The sequence below is a fragment of the Pseudochaenichthys georgianus genome, chromosome 5, assembly GCF_902827115.2.
Source record: "Pseudochaenichthys georgianus chromosome 5, fPseGeo1.2, whole genome shotgun sequence".
Taxonomy (NCBI): Eukaryota; Metazoa; Chordata; class Actinopteri; order Perciformes; family Channichthyidae; genus Pseudochaenichthys; species Pseudochaenichthys georgianus.
Genome location: NC_047507.1, coordinates 1,035,838 through 1,057,001, shown reverse-complemented (window position 1 = coordinate 1,057,001; position 21,164 = coordinate 1,035,838). Strand labels below are relative to the sequence as shown.

The window sequence follows — 21,164 nt, the reverse complement described above, 5'->3', positions numbered from 1 at the left end:
TACTTTCTACTTCTTACATGTTGAACACAAATACCTGTACTTTCTACTTCTTACATGTTGAACCCAAATACCTGTACTTTCTACTTCTCACATGTTGAACTCAAATACCTGAACTTTCTACTTGTTACATGTTGAACTCAAATACCTGAACTTTCTATTTCTTACATGTTGAACTCAAATACCTGTACTTTCTACTTCTTACATGTTGAACACAAATACCTGTACTTTCTACTTCTTACATGTTGAACTCAAATACCTGTACTTTCTACTTCTTACATGTTGAACCCAAATACCTGTACTTTCTACTTCTCACATATTGAACTCAAATACCTGTACTTTCTACTTCTCACATGTTGAACTCAAATACCTGTACTTTCTACTTCTCACATGTTGAACTCAAATACCTGTACTTTCTACTTCTCACATGTTGAACTCAAATACCTGTACTTTCTACTTGTACATGTTGAACTCAAATACCTGAACTTTCTACTTCTTACATGTTGAACTCAAATACCTGTACTTTCTACTTCTTACATGTTGAACACAAATACCTGTACTTTCTACTTCTCTCATGTTTGAACACAAATACCTGTACTTTCTACTTCTTACATGTTGAACACAAATACCTGTACTTTCTACTTCTTACATGTGAACTCAAATACCTGTACTTTCTACTTCTTACATGTTGAACCCAAATACCTGTACTTTCTACTTCTCACATGTTGAACACAAATACCTGTACTTTCTACTTCTCTCATGTTGAACACAAATACCTGTACTTTCTACTTCTCTCATGTTGAACACAAATACCTGTACTTTCTACTTCTTACATGTTGAACACAAATACCTGTACTTTCTACTTCTTACATGTTGAACTCAAATACCTGTACTTTCTACTTCTTACATGTTGAACACAAATACCTGTACTTTCTACTTCTTACATGTTGAACACAAATACCTGTACTTTCTACTTCTCACATATTGAACTCAAATACCTGTACTTTCTACTTCTCACATGTTGAACACAAATACCTGTACTTTCTACTTCTCACATGTTGAACTCAAATACCTGTACTTTCTACTTCTTACATGTTGAACACAAATACCTGTACTTTCTACTTCTCACATGTTGAACACAAATACCTGTACTTTCTACTTCTTACATGTTGAACCCAAATACCTGTACTTTCTACTTCTCACATGTTGAACCCAAATACCTGTACTTTCTACTTCTCACATGTTGAACTCAAATACCTGTACTTTCTACTTCTTACATGTTGAACTCAAATACCTGCACTTTCTACTTCTTACATGTTGAACCCAAATACCTGTACTTTCTACTTCTCACATATTGAACTCAAATACCTGTACTTTCTACTTCTCACATGTTGAACTCAAATACCTGTACTTTCTACTTCTCACATGTTGAACTCAAATACCTGTACTTTCTACTTCTCACATGTTGAACTCAAATACCTGTACTTTCTACTTGTTACATGTTGAACACAAATACCTGTACTTTCTACTTCTTACATGTTGAACTCAAATACCTATACTTTCTACTTCTTACATGTTGAACACAAATACCTGTACTTTCTACTTCTTACATGTTGAACTCAAATACCTGTACTTTCTACTTCTCACATGTTGAACCCAAATACCTGTACTTTCTACTTCTCACATATTGAACTCAAATACCTGTACTTTCTACTTCTCACATGTTGAACACAAATACCTGTACTTTCTACTTCTCACATGTTGAACTCAAATACCTGTACTTTCTACTTCTTACATGTTGAACACAAATACCTGTACTTTCTACTTCTCACATGTTGAACACAAATACCTGTACTTTCTACTTCTTACATGTTGAACTCAAATACCTGTACTTTCTACTTCTCACATGTTGAACTCAAATACCTGTACTTTCTACTTCTTACATGTTGAACACAAATACCTGTACTTTCTACTTCTCAACATGTTGAACCCAAATACCTGTACTTTCTACTTCTTACATGTTGAACACAAATACCTGTACTTTCTACTTCTCACATGTTGAACTCAAATACCTGTACTTTCTACTTCTTACATGTTGAACTCAAATACCTGTACTTTCTACTTCTCACATGTTGAACACAAATACCTGTACTTTCTACTTCTCACATGTTGAACTCAAATACCTGTACTTTCTACTTCTTACATGTTGAACTCAAATACCTGTACTTTCTACTTCTTACATGTTGAACTCAAATACCTGTACTTTCTACTTCTCACATGTTGAACTCAAATACCTGTACTTTCTACTTCTTACATGTTGAACCCAAATACCTGTACTTTCTACTTCTTACATGTTGAACACAAATACCTGTACTTTCTACTTCCTACATGTTGAACTCAAATACCTGTACTTTCTACTTCTTACATGTTGAACTCAAATACCTGTACTTTCTACTTCTTACATGTTGAACTCAAATACCTGTACTTTCTACTTCTCACATGTTGAACTCAAATACCTGTACTTTCTACTTCTTACATGTTGAACCCAAATACCTGTACTTTCTACTTCTTACATGTTGAACTCAAATACCTGTACTTTCTACTTCTTACATGTTGAACCCAAATACCTGTACTTTCTACTTCTTACATGTTGAACACAAATACCTGTACTTTCTACTTCTTACATGTTGAACCCAAATACCTGTACTTTCTACTTCTTACATGTTGAACTCAAATACCTGTACTTTCTACTTCTTACATGTTGAACACAAATACCTGTACTTTCTACTTCTTACATGTTGAACCCAAATACCTGTACTTTCTACTTCTTACATGTTGAACACAAATACCTGTACTTTCTACTTCTTACATGTTGAACACAAATACCTGTACTTTCTACTTCAAACATGTTGAACCCAAATACCTGTACTTTCTACTTCTTACATGTTGAACTCAAATACCTGTACTTTCTACTTCTCACATGTTGAACTCAAATACCTGTACTTTCTACTTCTCTCATTTCCCAAACAGCTGGTTCCTTTAGTCTGAATGTGTGTTGGTGCGTGGTCATTATTCTTTAGTCACTGCGTGCCTATTGATTTGAACACGATCCGTGTATCCATCACTTCCTGGTCTTCTCTAAAGAAGAGGGACCAATTGAAACGTTGTCATGTTGCCGTTGGTCACCATGGAAACATTCATTAGCTAACAATGACATTATTGTTCTATTGATATAAAGGGAGGTCAGGTACTCTTTAAAGCAGCTGCTAGTTATGGGTACTTTTTACTGAAGGACACTTCAAAGCCTCTTTACTTTCACTTGAGTCAAGAAGTTTAGTCAGTACTTCTACTTTCACCAGAGTATCTGTACTTCTACTTGAGTAAAGGATGTGTGTACTTTCCCCTCTCTGGTCTTCAGATGGTTTTCACGTGGGACGATCAGTTCCTGCTGACAGCGGCTGAGGACGGATGTCTGCTGATGTGGAAGGTCGTGGATAAAGAGGGTCGAGGACTGAAGAGCAACCGACAGATCATCCAGACCGAAGAGATCCTCGTCACTAAGGCAGACCTGGAGGAGAAGGTGTGTGTGTGTGTGTGTGTGTGTGTGTGTGTGTGTGTGTGTGTGTGTGTGTGTGTGTGTGTGTGTGTGTGTGTGTGTGTGTGTGTGTGTGTGTGTGTGTGTGTGTGTGTGTGTGTGTGTGTGTGTGTGTGTGTGTGTGTGTGTGTGTGTGTGTGTGTGTGTGTGTGTGTGTGTGTGTGTGTGTGTGTGTGTGTGTGTGGTGTGTGTGTGTGTGTGTGTGTGTGTGTGTGTGTGTGTGTGTGTGTGTGTGTGTGTGTGTGTGTGTGTGTGTGTGGTTTTAATGGAGGTTTACAGCATGCAGGGCTGAATCTAAACTAATCTAAGCTATCTAACAAGCTATCTAGCAAACGTTAGCTATCTACTTTAGATGCTAGCTTAAGTTAGCGACCCATCTCTCAAACTAACTAGCTAACATGAGATGAATAAGGTCTTTGTCGAGCGAGCGCCGGTCTGAACTAAAGGCAGATAGAAAACACATGTCGAGCTACAATGAGGAGATCGCATCATACAAGACGGCACTCTGTCCACGTCCACACCTTTTTAACGTCACACGTGGTCTGTGTTGCAGACGCAGAACATGCTGGAGCTGAAGCTGCGTCTGGAGGAGCTGCAGATGGAGAACGAGTACCAGCTGCGTCTGAAGGACATGAACTACAGCAAGAAGATGAAGGAGATCGCTGAGGCTTTCACACAGCAGATAGACTCTCTGAAGGCCGTGCACCAGGTCAGACTCTCTGAAGGCCGTGCACCAGGTCAGACTCTCTGAAGGCCGTGCACCAGGTCAGACTCTCTGAAGGCCGTGCACCAGGTCAGACTCTCTGAAGGCCGTGCACCAGGTCAGACTCTCTGAAGGCCGTGCACCAGGTCAGACTCTCTGAAGGCCGTGCACCAGGTCAGACTCTCTGAAGGCCGTGCACCAGGTCAGACTCTCTCTCTGAAGGCCGTGCAGCAGGTCAGACTCTCTGAAGGCCGTGCACCAGGTCAGACTCTCTCTCTGAAGGCCGTGCACCAGGTCAGACTCTCTGAAGGCCGTGCAGCAGGTCAGACTCTCTGAAGGCCGTGCACCAGGTCAGACTCTCTCTCTGAAGGCCGTGCAGCAGGTCAGACTCTCTGAAGGCCGTGCACCAGGTCAGACTCTCTCTCTGAAGGCCGTGCACCAGGTCAGACTCTCTCTCTGAAGGCCGTGCAGCAGGTCAGACTCTCTGAAGGCCATGCACCAGGTCAGACTCTCTCTCTGAAGGCCGTGCACCAGGTCAGACTCTCTGAAGGCCGTGCACCAGGTCAGACTCTCTGAAGGCCGTGCACCAGGTCAGACTCTCTGAAGGCCGTGCACCAGGTCAGACTCTCTGAAGGCCGTGCACCAGGTCAGACTCTCTGAAGGCCGTGCACCAGGTCAGACTCTCTGAAGGCCGTGCACCAGGTCAGACTCTCTGAAGGCCGTGCACCAGGTCAGACTCTCTCTCTGAAGGCCGTGCACCAGGTCAGACTCTCTGAAGGCCGTGCACCAGGTCAAACTCTCTGAAGGCCGTGCAGCAGGTCAGACTCTCTGAAGGCCGTGCACCAGGTCAGACTCTCTCTCTGAAGGCCGTGCAGCAGGTCAGACTCTCTGAAGGCCGTGCACCAGGTCAGACTCTCTCTCTGAAGGCCGTGCACCAGGTCAGACTCTCTGAAGGCCGTGCAGCAGGTCAGACTCTCTGAAGGCCGTGCACCAGGTCAGACTCTCTCTCTGAAGGCCGTGCAGCAGGTCAGACTCTCTGAAGGCCATGCACCAGGTCAGACTCTCTCTCTGAAGGCCGTGCAGCAGGTCAGACTCTCTGAAGGCCGTGCACCAGGTCAGACTCTCTGAAGACCGTGCACCAGGTCAGACTCTCTGAAGGCCGTGCACCAGGTCAGACTCTCTGAAGGCCGTGCACCAGGTCAGACTCTCTGAAGGCCGTGCACCAGGTCAGACTCTCTGAAGGCCATGCAGCAGGTCAGACTCTCTGAAGACCGTGCACCAGGTCAGACTCTCTGAAGGCCGTGCAGCAGGTCAGACTCTCTGAAGGCCGTGCAGCAGGTCAGACTCTCTCTCTGAAGGCCGTGCACCAGGTCAGACTCTCTGAAGGCCGTGCACCAGGTCAGACTCTCTGAAGGCCGTGCAGCAGGTCAGACTCTCTGAAGGCCGTGCAGCAGGTCAGACTCTCTGAAGGCCGTGCAGCAGGTCAGACTCTCTGAAGGCCGTGCAGCAGGTCAGACTCTCTCTCTGAAGGCCGTGCACCAGGTCAGACTCTCTGAAGGCCGTGCAGCAGGTCAGACTCTCTGAAGGCCGTGCAGCAGGTCAGACTCTCTGAAGGCCGTGCACCAGGTCAGACTCTCTGAAGACCGTGCACCAGGTCAGACTCTCTGAAGGCCGTGCACCAGGTCAGACTCTCTGAAGGCCGTGCATCAGGTCAGACTCTCTGAAGGCCGTGCACCAGGTCAGACTCTCTGAAGGCCGTGCACCAGGTCAGACTCTCTGAAGACCGTGCATCAGGTCAGACTCTCTGAAGGCCGTGCACCAGGTCAGACTCTCTGAAGACCGTGCACCAGGTCAGACTCTCTGAAGGCCGTGCACCAGGTCAGACTCTCTGAAGGCCGTGCACCAGGTCAGACTCTCTGAAGGCCGTGCACCAGGTCAGACTCTCTGAAGGCCGTGCACCAGGTCAGACTCTCTGAAGGCCGTGCACCAGGTCAGACTCTCTCTCTGAAGGCCGTGCACCAGGTCAGACTCTCTGAAGGCCGTGCACCAGGTCAAACTCTCTGAAGGCCGTGCAGCAGGTCAGACTCTCTGAAGGCCGTGCACCAGGTCAGACTCTCTCTCTGAAGGCCGTGCAGCAGGTCAGACTCTCTGAAGGCCGTGCACCAGGTCAGACTCTCTCTCTGAAGGCCGTGCACCAGGTCAGACTCTCTGAAGGCCGTGCAGCAGGTCAGACTCTCTGAAGGCCGTGCACCAGGTCAGACTCTCTCTCTGAAGGCCGTGCAGCAGGTCAGACTCTCTGAAGGCCGTGCACCAGGTCAGACTCTCTCTCTGAAGGCCGTGCACCAGGTCAGACTCTCTCTCTGAAGGCCGTGCAGCAGGTCAGACTCTCTGAAGGCCATGCACCAGGTCAGACTCTCTCTCTGAAGGCCGTGCACCAGGTCAGACTCTCTGAAGGCCGTGCACCAGGTCAGACTCTCTCTCTGAAGGCCGTGCACCAGGTCAGACTCTCTGAAGGCCGTGCACCAGGTCAGACTCTCTGAAGGCCGTGCAGCAGGTCAGACTCTCTCTCTGAAGGCCATGCAGCAGGTCAGACTCTCTGAAGGCCGTGCAGCAGGTCAGACTCTCTGAAGGCCGTGCAGCAGGTCAGACTCTCTGAAGGCCGTGCAGCAGGTCAGACTCTCTCTCTGAAGGCCGTGCACCAGGTCAGACTCTCTGAAGGCCGTGCAGCAGGTCAGACTCTCTGAAGGCCGTGCAGCAGGTCAGACTCTCTGAAGGCCGTGCACCAGGTCAGACTCTCTGAAGACCGTGCACCAGGTCAGACTCTCTGAAGGCCGTGCACCAGGTCAGACTCTCTGAAGGCCGTGCATCAGGTCAGACTCTCTGAAGGCCGTGCACCAGGTCAGACTCTCTGAAGGCCGTGCACCAGGTCAGACTCTCTGAAGACCGTGCACCAGGTCAGACTCTCTCTCTGAAGGCCAAAAGAAATACATTGCTTTTAAAATCGTTCAGTGTGACGCGACAGAAAGGGGGGAATCGTGTTGGTGAACACGAATCAAAAGATTACATTAATTTCGTGACTATAACACGAAATGCCGTGAGACTGGGTTGGGTAACCTTATTACCAGCTGCAGCTCTTAAAACGGACCAGTTCATAACGTCATGTTTTCTATTTTGTTTGTTGTGTTTTTATTGAAGAGCAAGCAGAATCATACAGTCACACTTGAGACGCTGCTCTTCATCCATGTTCACCCACCCAGCGTAATACAGAATAACACACTTTGGCTCCACGTTCAGATCTAAACAATTAAAACACCGTGACAAGAAATAATATTAATAACGAGAAGTAAATAAAAGCAGATCAGTTAGCAGGGGTAGACATGAAAGGTACCAGGCCAGTAGATTCTCATTCTCACCGGCCCCACCATGGAGCCGCCGGCCCCACCGTGGAGCCGCCGTGGAGCCACCGGCCCCACCGTGGAGCCGCCGTGGAGCCACCGGCCCCACCGTGTGGCCACCGGCCCCACCGTGGAGCCACTGGCCCGGAGCATCTATAGTAATGTATGCACTAACTACATTACTACTTGTACTACAACATTTGAATCATCAGTTCTTCCTCATTTTCCTCAATTGTTCATATTTGGTTTATTACAATTATTATATTGTGGTCATTGTTAAAAGAACAAAGGAGGGTGACATTTCTGCTGTATTATGATTTGTATAATGCGCTTTCTGCCTTCCTGTCATCAGGAGCTAGAAATGTAATGGCTCTGTAATAGATTAGATTAGAACCTTCATTCTCCTAAACTGCTGGGACAGTTCCCGATAGCCAAGACCTTTATATGTTCTACTCTTCACTCACCTGTCAGCATCGGTCGGCATTGATGTACAGAGCCGACAAAAGACCTTGTTTATATCATCATATTGAAGCCAACTCCATCGATCTAGCCAGTGTGGCTGGAACGTCTTCTCATGCTCCCTCTCCTGTAACTCCTCCGGTGACTTTCTTTTATTTGAAGATAGTTTTTTGTTCGACCGGTTACCGCCGGTGGTTTTAAAACATTTTGGCGAATGGTTAGGTGGCGCGAAAGTCTGTAGTGAAGGAGCACGGGAGACTGCGCACTGCGTTCCGCAGCAAACAGCTGTTTGCTTTTCACCCAACAACAACAACAACCGCCTCACGAAACGCTATGTTGTAGCATTAATAAACGAAACAATTTAACAAAATGCTAGTCAAAATACCAATACCAAAGGACAATGTGATTTTTTTTAAAGCGACATTTTTAGTGGCCCAAGCAGGCAAGTGGAAAGTACGTTATGCTGGCCCGCAGCAGGGCGGCGCCAGGGGGGAGCTAGGGGGTGCTGAAGCTTACACCCATATGCCGTGAGCTGATTATCGAGCCTTCATTGTTGTGTGTGTGTGTGTGTGTGTGTGTGTGTGTGTGTGTGTGTGTGTGTGTGTGTGTGTGTGTGTGTGTGTGTGTGTGTGTGTGTGTGTGGTGTGTGTGTGTGTGTGTGTGTGTGTGTGTGTGTGTGTGTGTGTGTGTGTGTGTGTGTGTGTGTGTGTGTGTGTGTGTGTGTGTGTGTGTGTGTGTGTGTGTGTGTGTGTGTGTGTGTGTGTGTGTGTGTGTGTGTGTGTGTGTGTGTGTGTGTGTGTGTGTGTGTGTGTGTGTGTGTGTGTGTGTGTGTGTGTGTGTGTGTGTGTGTGTGTGTGTGTGTGTGTGTGTGTGTGTGTGTGTGTGTGTCAGTAGAAAATTCAACTGTAGCGCTGGTGCATTAATGGGAAACCCTTAATGTTTGAGCACCCTCTATGAAACATCAAGCTACCCCACAGCACCCCCTAGAGGAAATATCTGGCGCCGCCACTGGCCCGCAGGCCCGGGGTGTCTAAATAGGACTTCCGGGCCAGCGGGACATTTATAATGTTGAGCCCTGGTTAGTACACATATAAATAAGAAGATGATGTTTTGCGCCTGTATTGTTTGCCTCTTGATGATTATCAACATCACATCATTGCTATCTAAACAATGTAGGCCCTATTACTGAAAGGCTCTTATTGTTTCTGAATGACGTGTTCTGTGCCGACAGGCCATGAAGACCGAGATGGAGAAGCAGCAGCGTGAGAGCCAGATGAGCACTGCAGAGATCTCTGAGAAGCACTCTGAAGAGCTGGAGGCTTTAGGTAAGACGAGGATATGTTTAAAAGTACATTAAAAACCTATCTTTGGGTTAACTTTCGATTCTCACCGTACCACTGGTGCTATACCAACAAGTGTACTATTATTATTATTACAAGAATCAATACATGTGTGTTTCTTCATATCACACACACACACACACACACACACACACACACACACACACACACACACACACACACACAGAGGAGTCCTACAGCCAGAAGCTGATCACGGAGCATGAGAGGTTCCAGGATCTTCAGCGTGAAAGCGAGAGGATGCAGGAGGACTTTGAGAAGCAGCTGAAGGACGTGGAGGGGGGAAGAGTGCACACTGTGGAGGAGCTGAAGCAGAACTACGAGGCCAAGCTGGAGGAGAAGGATCTGATCCTGCTGCAGGTCAGTGAGATGAGAAGAAGGGCTTCAGATAGAGTTAGAGGTCCCTATCACACTGTTCTTCATCAATATATCACAGGTCTCAGATATATACAGAGCCTCTCTCTGATTGGCTGAAACACCAAACAGATCATTGCAGCATTACCCATAATCCCCTCTGTTTCAGCCCTGTTTCCAAAGTGCTGATTCTCTGTCTGTTACTGTAGATGAAAGTAAGGAGCCCCTCCCCACGCCTCTCTGAGAGAGATGTGGTTACAAAGAACTCAATGGAGCTCTAGAGGAGGTTCAGGTGATAAGGGGGGGGGGGGTTACCTTGTTGCTGATTGGCTAACGGTTACACAAGACAACACATCGTTATGACATCATGAAGTGGCCAAAATCTGATCAGATCATTTTCAGACAGGTTTTTATAGAAATGGATCAAAAAGAGAGAAAATCTTTGTTCCTGAAACGTCTCTTTCCACAGAGGGGACACATGTTGATGTAGAAGAGACATGGAGAAGAGGGGACACATGTTGATGTAGAAGAGACATGGAGAAGAGGGGACACATGTTGATGTAGAAGAGACATGGAGAAGAGGGGACACATGTTGATGAAGAAGAGACATGAAGAAGAGGGGACACATGTTGATGTAGAAGAGACATGGAGAAGAGGGGACACATGTTGATGTAGAAGAGACATGAAGAAGAGGGGACACATGTTGATGTAGAAGAGACATGAAGAAGAGGGGACACATGTTGATGTAGAAGAGACATGAAGAAGAGGGGACACATGTTGATGTAGAAGAGACATGAAGAAGAGGGGACACATGTTGATGTAGAAGAGACATGAAGAGGAGGGGACACATGTTGATGTAGAAGAGACATGAAGAAGAGGGGACACATGTTGATGTAGAAGAGACATGAAGAAGAGGGGACACATGTTGATGTAGAAGAGACATGAAGAAGAGGGGACACATGTTGATGTAGAAGAGACATGAAGAAGAGGGGACACATGTTGATGTAGAAGAGACATGAAGAAGAGGGGACACATGTTGATGTAGAAGAGACATGAAGAGGAGGGGACACATGTTGATGTAGAAGAGACGTGAAGAAGAGGGGACACATGTTGATGTAGAAGAGACATGAAGAAGAGGGGACACATGTTGATGTAGAAGAGACATGAAGAAGAGGGGACACATGTTGATGTAGAAGAGACATGGAGAAGAGGGGACACATGTTGATGTGGAAGAGACATGGAGAAGAGGGGACACATGTTGATGTAGAAGAGACATGAAGAAGAGGGGACACATGTTGATGTAGAAGAGACATGAAGAAGAGGGGACACATGTTGATGTAGAAGAGACATGAAGAGGAGGGGACACATGTTGATGTAGAAGAGACATGGAGAAGAGGGGACACATGTTGATGTAGAAGAGACATGAAGAGGAGGGGACACATGTTGATGTAGAAGAGACATGGAGAAGAGGGGACACATGTTGATGTAGAAGAGACCAGTGTTGTAGTCAAGTCACCAATTCACGAGTCCAAGTCACCCTCGAGTCACCACTCTTCGAGTCCGAGTCCGAGTCACCCAAGGAGTGTCCAAGTCGAGTCCGAGTCATCATTACCTGTGTTCGAGTCCGAGTCCAATTCCGAGTCACTTAAGAAGAGTCCAAGTCAAGTCCGAGTCACACGTCTTCATGTATTAATCTTCGTGGATATATGTTTTGAAATGTAGCTGCTCCTCTACATTGCTGTTATCCTGTCTATTGAACTGCTGTGAAGCGAGTTTGGCTACAATTCTTGTAATAGGTGCTATCCAAATATAAAGCTTATTTCTAATATTAATATTATTATTATATATAAATAAACTATATTTAAAATGAGTTACCTTTTAGAGAAGTGATTATATTTGTATGCCAATATTTTCCTATGGTAACGTTTTCGTTTTGCACTTTTATTTTGATAGTAATAAGATCGGGACTCTTATTTTGAAGGAACTTTTACGGGTTAAATCAGTTTACCGATAAAGATTTAGCCCCAGAAAGCACATGGCTACTTAGCATGCAAAATGACGTCATTCTGCATGCTAAGTATGTGCTTTCGTTATCGGCTGAATCTTTATTTATTGATTAGATCACGTTACTCTGATGATAGTGTTCAAGACAGCCTATATGTCTGAACTCGACCCTTAGAGTAATGAGTTACGGAGCCTTCTCTTCTATATTGTTTCCACATAACGAGCATTTTGCTCTTTTCCAATGTGAAGCAGAATGTGTGAAAGCATACAGCACGATGCGGGGTGTGTCTGTAGACATCTCTAGACTGGAACAGCGGGGCCCAGTACGTGAACTCGCCATACAGGATAGAGGACATCAGACTCCAGAGAAAATGTGCTCGAGTCCGAGTCCAAGTCGGAGCGTCAATGTACGAGTCGAGTCCGAGTCATCGTGGGGGGGGGAATTCACGAGTCCGAGTCCGAGTCCCGAAAATCGGCACTCAAGTCCGACTCGAGTCCGAGTCCAGGACTCGAGTACTCCATCTCTGGAAGAGACATAAAGAAGAGGGGGCACATGTTGATGTCGAAGAGACATGAGGAAGAGGGGACACATGTTGATGTAGAAGAGACATGAAGAAGAGGGGACACGTGTTGATGTAGAAGAGACATGAAGAAGAGGGGACACATGTTGATGTAGAAGAGACACGAAGAAGAGGGGACACATGTTGATGTAGAAGAGACATGGAGAAGAGGGGACACATGTTGATGTAGAAGAGGGGACACATGTTGATGTAGAAGAGACATGGAGAAGAGGGGACACATGGTGATGTAGAAGAGACATGAACAAGAGGGGACACGTGTTGATGTAGAAGAGACATGAAGAAGAGGGGACACATGTTGATGTAGAAGAGACATGAAGAAGAGGGGACACATGGTGATGTAGAAGAGACATGAAGAAGAGGGGACACATGTTGATGTAGAAGAGACATGGAGAAGAGGGGACACGTGTTGATGTAGAAGAGACATGAAGAAGAGGGGACACATGTTGATGTGGAAGAGACATGAAGAAGAGGGGACACATGTTGATGTAGAAGAGACATGGAGAAGAGGGGACACATGGTGATGTAGAAGAGACGTGGAGAAGGGGATTTTGCACAATAGGGGACATTTAAAGGAAGTAGAAGGGACAGCAAAGTCAGTGATGTTGTTTCGTCCCCTGTGGGCGTGTGCAGTGTCAGGAAGACGCACGGCAGCAGATCAGAGAGTTCCAAGAGGTCGTGAGGCAAGTGGAGGAAGACGAGGAGAGGAAGATCCACGACATCCAAGTGAAGTATGAGAAGAGATTACACACGGAGGAAGAGACCAGCACGAGTCTGAAGGGAGAAGCCCGTCTCATGACTCAGAAGGTGAACACGGTTCTTCTTCTTCTTCTTCTTCTTGCGTCTGCAGAAAAACCTTCCCCTGCATCCTCTCTCCGTCTCTAAAATACGCTGCGTGTGTTTCTACTTCCAGGCTGAAGGCCTTTCTTGTTGCCGCTGCTCTCAGTTGAGCTGTTCTCACACTGCACTTCATTCCTGTTCTTCAGGACGTGTCATGTCTTTGCTTTTTAAAGTGTTTCTTTCTGCTCTGAATGTCTTTCATTGCCCTAAAGCACTTTGAAGTGCCTTGTGTTGGAAGGTGCTATATAAATAAACTGTGTGTGTGTGTGTGTGTGTGTGTGTGTGTGTGTGTGTGTGTGTGTGTGTGTGTGTGTGTGTGTGTGTGTGTGTGTGTGTGTGTGTGACTGTGTGACTGTGTGTGTGACTGTGTGTGTGTGTGTGTGTGTGTGTGTGTGTGTGTGTGTGTGTGTGATTGTGTGTGTGTGTGTGATTGTGTGTGTGTGTGTGTGATTGTGTGTGTGTGATTGTGTGTGTGTGTGTGTGATTGTGTGTGTGATTGTGTGTGTGTGTGTGTGATTGTGTGTGTGTGTGTGTGTGTGTGTGCCTGTGTGTGTGCCTGTGTGTGTGTGTGTGCTTGTGTGTGTGTGTGTGTGATTGTGTGTGTGTGATTGTGTGTGACTGTGTGTGACTGGGTGTGTGTGAGTGTGTGACTGTGTGTGTGACTGGGTGTGTGTGTGTGTGTGTGTGTGTGTGTGTGTGTGTGTGTGTGTGTGTGTGTGTGTGTGTGTGTGTGTGTGTGTGTGAACAGTCCCTCAGTCTGCAGAGACAGATCGATGAGCGCTGCTCTGAGCTCAAGCAGCTGAAGCAGGAGCGGCAGAGGCTTCTGGGTCTGATCCGGTCCCTAGAGAGCGACATCGAGGATCTGAAGAGGACCGTCTCTGGACACGAGAAGGCCAGCCAGGACAAGGTGGCTTCGCACTCAGCATTCAAATCCACCGCTGCTTTTGAAATACGAATAAATACAATGTTGGCCGTTTCCACAATCATCCAATACGGTCATGTTTTATCCAAAGCTGTTGGTTTTGTTCGATATTTAAAAACATTTTAGGGCATTTTTTGATAAAAACACGAATGTTATCCCGTAGTTCTATATTTCAGTTTGTAACCTGCATATGTAGAAATACACGAACGGCCCACTGAGTATACAAGACATGTTTACAAGGTGGCTGCACATGTTTTATTTAGATTTAAAAGCAGCCGGGACATCGGTGGGCTCTCGTCTTTATTGTCATTTCCCCGCCTTGCTTTCCTTCAACCTCAATCTTTATTTATATAGCACATTTAAAACAACCACAGCTAACCAAAGTGACCAACAAATATAAAATAACAAGATAATGAAAAACAATAACTAGAAACATATAAAAACACATGCCAATATCAAAATGTTATGTTCAACTAGTGTTGAGAGCCAGAGCTTGTTGCTGCTCTCCTTCTCGCGCCACTTCGTGCTCTGATTACGGGCATTTAAAGGCGGGGTGTCTCCGGCCAGTCTTAGCTCCAGCTTCGTCTGATTATGAGCAATCTAAAAAACATTTACTGTATGAATCACAAAAAAAGTATAAACATAAGACCATGAAAGAAGTAAATGAATTAGACTAAAGGTCTGCTGTTAAAGGTGGGGTAGGTAAGAATGGAGAAACTAGAATTTGAAAATACACAACCGGAAAAATCTGCCCCTTCCTTCAGACTTCCTCACAGAGCCCCTCCTCCAACACGAACGCGCACATGACCAATGAGGGCACGAGGTACATTTGTGCCCAGATTGAAGGCTGACAGGCAGGGAGGCCGTCCAGCTACTTTAGCCCTCAGATGATTGGTCGTGCTTTTTACAGCGCCACGGCTTCCACAGATGACATTTTTTTATGGATTTATTGTCAAAGCATTCATTGCTATCGGGACGTTAAGAGCATTCCATGGAATATAACAAAAAGTGCCTCTGAAGTGAATTAAATACCCCGCCTTTAAGTAGCAGTGTGAAACTCAAAATAGTGAGTAATACCTTTTTTATTTGATGCTAAAAACCCGGATAGCGAGTGAGCGCAGAATTGAGTTTAAAAACAATTCCTAAATCTAATTAGCCTTAAAAGATACAAACCCTTTATTACCGATGTCTGTATGTTCAGTCTTTATAGAAAATGATGCATCATACTTTACATATTAGTAATGTCTCAACATGTTTGTCCCAGTCCGAAGGTTATGTTTTATGTAGATCATCATACAATCTTAAAAACAGTGAGCCAACATACTTTCCTCCACCTTCTCCCTGACAGGATAAGACCATCTGCAGCCTGAAGAAGAAGAACCAGGAGCTGGAGAAGCTGAAGTTCGTTCTGGATTTCCAGCTCAACGAGATGAAGAGCCAGACGGAGCCTCAACAGGAAGACATCGTCGAGAAGAAGGAGCGCATCCATCAGGTCTGAGATCAGGGAGAACGTGTTCTGAACTACTAAAACAGTCATTGTCCAAACGTTAGTGTTCAGGAGCTTAAAGTTAAAGGGGACCTATCATGCTAAATGCACTTTGTGATGTCTTTTATACATAAAGATGTGTCCCCGGTGCGTCGGGGAACTCACGCAGCGTCAGAAAATAAAACCCTCTCTCTTTTCCTCCGTACCCAAATCTCTAAAACGGGGAACAACGGAGCTGATCCAGATTTGCGTCCGATATGACGTAATATCTGAAATGTGGACCCACGGCCCAATCAGAAACGTTGCTATCAGAAACAATGCCTGACTGTTTTGGACGTAATATGGTCGGTATTTACATTAGCATGCTAGCACTCAGAGCTAACCTGTGCTGGAGAGCATGTGTGTGAAAAAGCAGGAAGTAAAAAGTAACTCACCTTGTGGTGTAACCGGCAAGAGAGAAAGCCTTTGAGCTCCAGACTGTTTCAGATCCTTGATAATCCATGATATGGAGTTTCATCACGGCAGCATTTAGTTCAGACGGTAGCTGCCGGGTCCCGCATGAGCTCAGACCCTCCTCTTTAAAGCTTTATCCCCAAATCAGCGCTTTTGAAACAGGAAGTGAAATAGAGGGATATGAGGCGTGGCTAGAATGATCTGTTGAGCAAAACACTTCATAGACATGTTTTTTATATATCTGAGACTATTGCCTACAAATAGCCTGATAGGTGACCTTTAAAGTAACTTGTAGTAAACAGAGGTGGGAAGTCTCTCTAGGTCGTCCTCAGACGAGCCCTCCATCGTCGCTTCCAGTCATCCCGGTTCTCCAAACATCTGGCCAGTTCATTGGTACTTTGTGCTCCTGCGTCGTTCTCGAGTGCGTCCACGTATGTTTGTGCGGGACGTCCTCGTGATGCCCGTGTGTTGGGTCCCACGGCACCACTTTGCCGGCTGGCAGCTCTTGATGCCTTTGGCGATGTCCTGCTAGTCTCATTCTCCTGGCTGCAATGTCCTCGCTCACCCTTGGTATTCCCTCGTACAGGATGTTGTTGGTTACATGTACACTCTTGCTGATGTTAAGTACTGCTCGCAACATTCTGGTGTAGCATCCGTCTAGAGACTTTTGCAGGGTTGGCTTCAGGGTCCAGCATCCACTGCCATAGAGGAGAACAGACTCTACCGCTGCATAGAAGAAGCTGAGTTTGATTGGACGGGGAGGTTGGAGTTCCATACACTGGTCATGCCGTTCAGGGCCGCCATGCAAGTGCCTTCCTCACCTTAACATCTTGCTCGGTTGAGTTGACCCACGAGCCCAGGTACTTGAAGGCCTTGACGTCTTTAAGCACAGTGCCTTCTGTTGTTGTCAGAGGTGGATGTTCCATAGTAGTGGAGTACAAATACTTTGTTACTGTACTTAAGTACATTGTTCTGTATCAGTACTTTACTGACGACTTTTGACTTGTACTTCTCACATGTTGAACCCAAACACCTGTACTTTCTACTTCTTACATGTTGAACTCAAATACCTGTACTTTCTACTTCTTACATGTTGAACTCAAATACCTGTACTTTCTACTTCTTACATGTTGAACTCAAATACCTGTACTTTCTACTTCTCACATGTTGAACTCAAATACCTGTACTTTCTACTTCTTACATGTTGAACTCAAATACCTGTACTTTCTACTTCTCTCATGTTGAACTCAAATACCTGTACTTTCTACTTCTTACATGTTGAACTCAAATACCTGTACTTTCTACTTCTTACATGTTGAACCCAAATACCTGTACTTTCTACTTCTCACATGTTGAACTCAAATACCTGTACTTTCTACTTCTTACATGTTGAACACAAATACCTGTACTTTCTACTTCTTACATGTTGAACTCAAATACCTGTACTTTCTACTTCTCTCATGTTGAACTCAAATACCTGTACTTTCTACTTCTTACATGTTGAACTCAAATACCTGTACTTTCTACTTCTCACATGTTGAACACAAATACCTGTACTTTCTACTTCTTACATGTTGAACTCAAATACCTGTACTTTCTACTTCTCTCATTTCCCAAACAGCTGGTTCCTTTAGTCTGAATGTGTGTTGGTGCGTGGTCATTATTCTTTAGAGTCACTGCGTGCCTATTGATTTGAACACGATCCGTGTATCCATCACTTCCTGGTCTTCTCTAAAGAAGAGGGACCAATGGAAACGTTGTCATGTTGCCGTTGGTCACCATGGAAACATTCATTAGCTAACAATGACATTATTGTTCTATTGATATAAAGGGAGGTCAGGTACTCTTTAAAGCAGCTGCTAGCTATGGGTACTTTTTACTGAAGGACACTTCAAAGCCTCTTTACTTTGACTTGAGTAAAGAAGTTTAGTCAGTACTTCTACTTTCACCAGAGTATTTTTAAACACGAGTATCTGTACTTCTACTTGAGTAAAGGATGTGTGTACTTTTGCCATCTCTGGTAGTGAGTACCAAAGACACCGAGTCTCGGAGAGTCTGCTTCTCTCTGTCTGCATGGTTTCAGTGAGGAGATGTTTCGTGTGTTTCAGCTTCAGGAGGAGCTGGTTCAGATCGATAAGGGCAACACTCAGCTGAAGCTCAGCGTCTCCGAGCTGAGGCTCAAACTGAGGACCAGAGACAAGGAGATGCACAAGGAGGCGCAGAAGGTGAGAAACACTTTCAAACACTAGAGATGACATCATGATACATACTGCTTTTCCCTAGAAACAGATATTAGATATTGACTGGAGCTTCGTTTGTTTTCCTCCTCTCAGAGAGGCAACTGTGTCACATGTTTGAATTGTTAACACCCGCACTGTGTTTCTCTTTCACATTGGAGTATTCCACATTACATGTGTTAGCACAGGAGAGTAGACTTCTTCACTTCAATCAGGAGAGACGGTGTTGATGTAAGAATACATATTTATTGCGAGGAATACACAAATGAATGTAATGGGGTTTTAGCGATTAGGCCCCGTTGTGCAGGAGTATCATTCGTATCATAAGCGCTTTGAGCACCAGGAAAAGTGCTTTATAAATGTAATGTATCATTCGGGAGGGGAGAACTGATCCGATGAAACGCCCCCCTGGGGTCTAGACACTGGTGGTGGTGAATGGATGGTTCGGTTTGGTCTGAAGGGGAGGGGCTTAGCTTGACCCTGGTGGTGGTGAATAGATAGTTGGGGTCGGTCTGAAGGGGAGGGGCTTAGCTTGACCCTGGTGGTGGTGAATGGATGGTTGGGGTCGTTCTGAAGGGGAGGGGCTTAGCTTGACCCTGGTGGTGGTGAATGGATAGTTGGGTTCGGTCTGAAGGGGAGGGGCTTAGCTTGACCCTGGTGGTGGTGAATGGATAGTTGGGGTCGGTCTGAAGGGGAGGGGCTTAGCTTGACCCTGGTGGTGGTGAATGGATAGTTGGGGTCGGTCTGAAGGGGAGGGGCTTAGCTTGACCCTGGTGGTGGTGAATGGATAGTTGGGGTCGGTCTGAAGGGGAGGGGCTTAGCTTGACCCTGGTGGTGGTGAATGGATAGTTGGGGTCGGTCTGAAGGGGAGGGGCTTAGCTTGACCCTGGTGGTGGTGAATGGATAGTTGGGGTCGGTCTGAAGGGGAGGGGCTTAGCTTGACCCTGGTGGTGGTGAATGGATAGTTGGGGTCGGTCTGAAGGGGAGGGGCTTAGCTTGACCCTGGATTCAGAGGGACAGGAGGTGCAAAGGGCTGGAGGAGGGTTGCGTCGAGTCTCCTGAAATGACAGCTGACAGAGGGGGGAGCAGATTTTAAAGCGGATCATCATCATCATCATAGCGGAGCGCTATGATAGGCTTGTGAGAATAGAGCGAGGTGATTGGTTAAGCTGGGGAGCGACGCCCCCGATCACTTATTGAGGAGAGAGTAGTAACATGGGAATAGTAAATGAATGAGTAAAGAAGGTGTTCCTGGTTGTATTTGCGCTGAGCTTCATGTGTCAAAGCAGAACAATGATTCGCTGCTAAGCAGAAGGGGATGGACAGTAACACAAAATGGTCGTCATTAAAGAAGATACTCACTTTATTTGTCTAACTGATGAAACATTTATATAACTAAATGCCAGGAGAAGTTGAAATCAAACTGATAATTTTGGCTCAAAGTTTTCCTTTAACTTTAAAACTAATGTATGCACCGCTTTGTTTCCAGTGTGGTCAGTAGAAATGGTTAAAGACCCCAATAACTCTTTACAGTTACACATTGGCAAAAGAACGATGTGGTTAAAAATGAAATATCCTAAATGTGTTGTGTGTCCAGGTGAAAGACCTCGAGACACATCTCCAGCGGCTCAAGGCAGACCTCCATAACTGTGTGGGCTTCATCCAGGAGCCCAAGAAACTGAAGGACAGCATGCAGACGATCTACGCCCGATATGTAGCTGACGGGGTGAGCGTGCAGAGAGGACTCTTTAAAGTAGAGACACTACATACTGATATACACCTGAACATCAGCAGGAGAGGACTCTTTAAAGTAGAGACACTACATACTGATATACACCTGACCATTAGCAGGAGAGGACTCTTTAAAGTAGAGACACTACATACTGATATACACCTGACCATCAGCAGGAGAGGACTCTTTAAAGTAGAGACACTACACGCTGATATACACCTGAACATCAGCAGGAGAGGACTCTTTAAAGTAGAGACACTACATACTGATATACACCTGAACATCAGCAGGAGAGGACTCTTTAAAGTAGAGACACTACATACTGATATACACCTGAACATCAGCAGGAGAGGACTCTTTAAAGTAGAGACACTACACGCTGATATACACCTGAACATCAGCAGGAGAGGACTCTTTAAAGTAGAGACACTACATGCTGATATACACCTGAACATCAGCAGGAGAGGACTCTTTAAAGTAGAGACACTACATACTGATATACACCTGACCATTAGCAGGAGAGGACTCTTTAAAGTAGAGACACTACACGCTGATATACACCTGAACATCAGCAGGAGAGGACTCTTTAAAGTAGAGACACTACATGCTGATATACACCTGAACATCAGCAGGAGAGGACTCTTTAAAGTAGAGACACTACATGCTGATATACACCTGAACATCAGCAGGAGAGGACTCTTTAAAGTAGAGACACTACACACTGATATACACCTGAACATCAGCAGGAGAGGGGCTCCTAAAGAGTGCAGCGGTTAAATTCGGCCCCAGCCTCATTGGGAGTGCTTGTGTTGTGTTCTAGGTGGAGCAAAGCGGCGTAGAAGAAGAGATTCAGAGGGCTTTCTGTCGGCAGCGTGATCACCTGGAGAAAACTGTCAACGGGCTCAAGACCAGGCTGGCCAAATCCGCTGAGCAGCATGAGCAGGTCTACGTCAAGATCATGAAGGTAAGACATGGAACAGAGATTCAAGCCTTATTTTACTTTTAAAATATCGTCTCAAGTTGTCTTCACATGACTCGTCGCCCCCCCTGC

General features: G+C 45.6%; 1 protein-coding gene across 2 annotated transcripts in view; it reads left to right on the top strand.

The window, feature by feature from the left end:
* Positions 1–21,164, top strand: part of cfap57 (cilia and flagella associated protein 57) — a 43,532-nt gene that overhangs the window by 22,032 nt on the left and 336 nt on the right. The window contains exons 11-20 of one of the 2 annotated variants that reach the window (XM_034083952.2): positions 3,416–3,577; positions 4,146–4,301; positions 9,381–9,474; positions 9,677–9,867; positions 13,077–13,250; positions 14,032–14,190; positions 15,554–15,697; positions 18,253–18,369; positions 19,979–20,107; positions 20,934–21,077. In XM_034083952.2, the coding sequence (XP_033939843.1) occupies positions 3,416–3,577; positions 4,146–4,301; positions 9,381–9,474; positions 9,677–9,867; positions 13,077–13,250; positions 14,032–14,190; positions 15,554–15,697; positions 18,253–18,369; positions 19,979–20,107; positions 20,934–21,077 (1,470 nt within the window). The remainder of the gene's footprint in view (positions 1–3,415; positions 3,578–4,145; positions 4,302–9,380; positions 9,475–9,676; positions 9,868–13,076; positions 13,251–14,031; positions 14,191–15,553; positions 15,698–18,252; positions 18,370–19,978; positions 20,108–20,933; positions 21,078–21,164) is intronic. The other variant, XM_034083953.2, reaches the window with a different exon arrangement.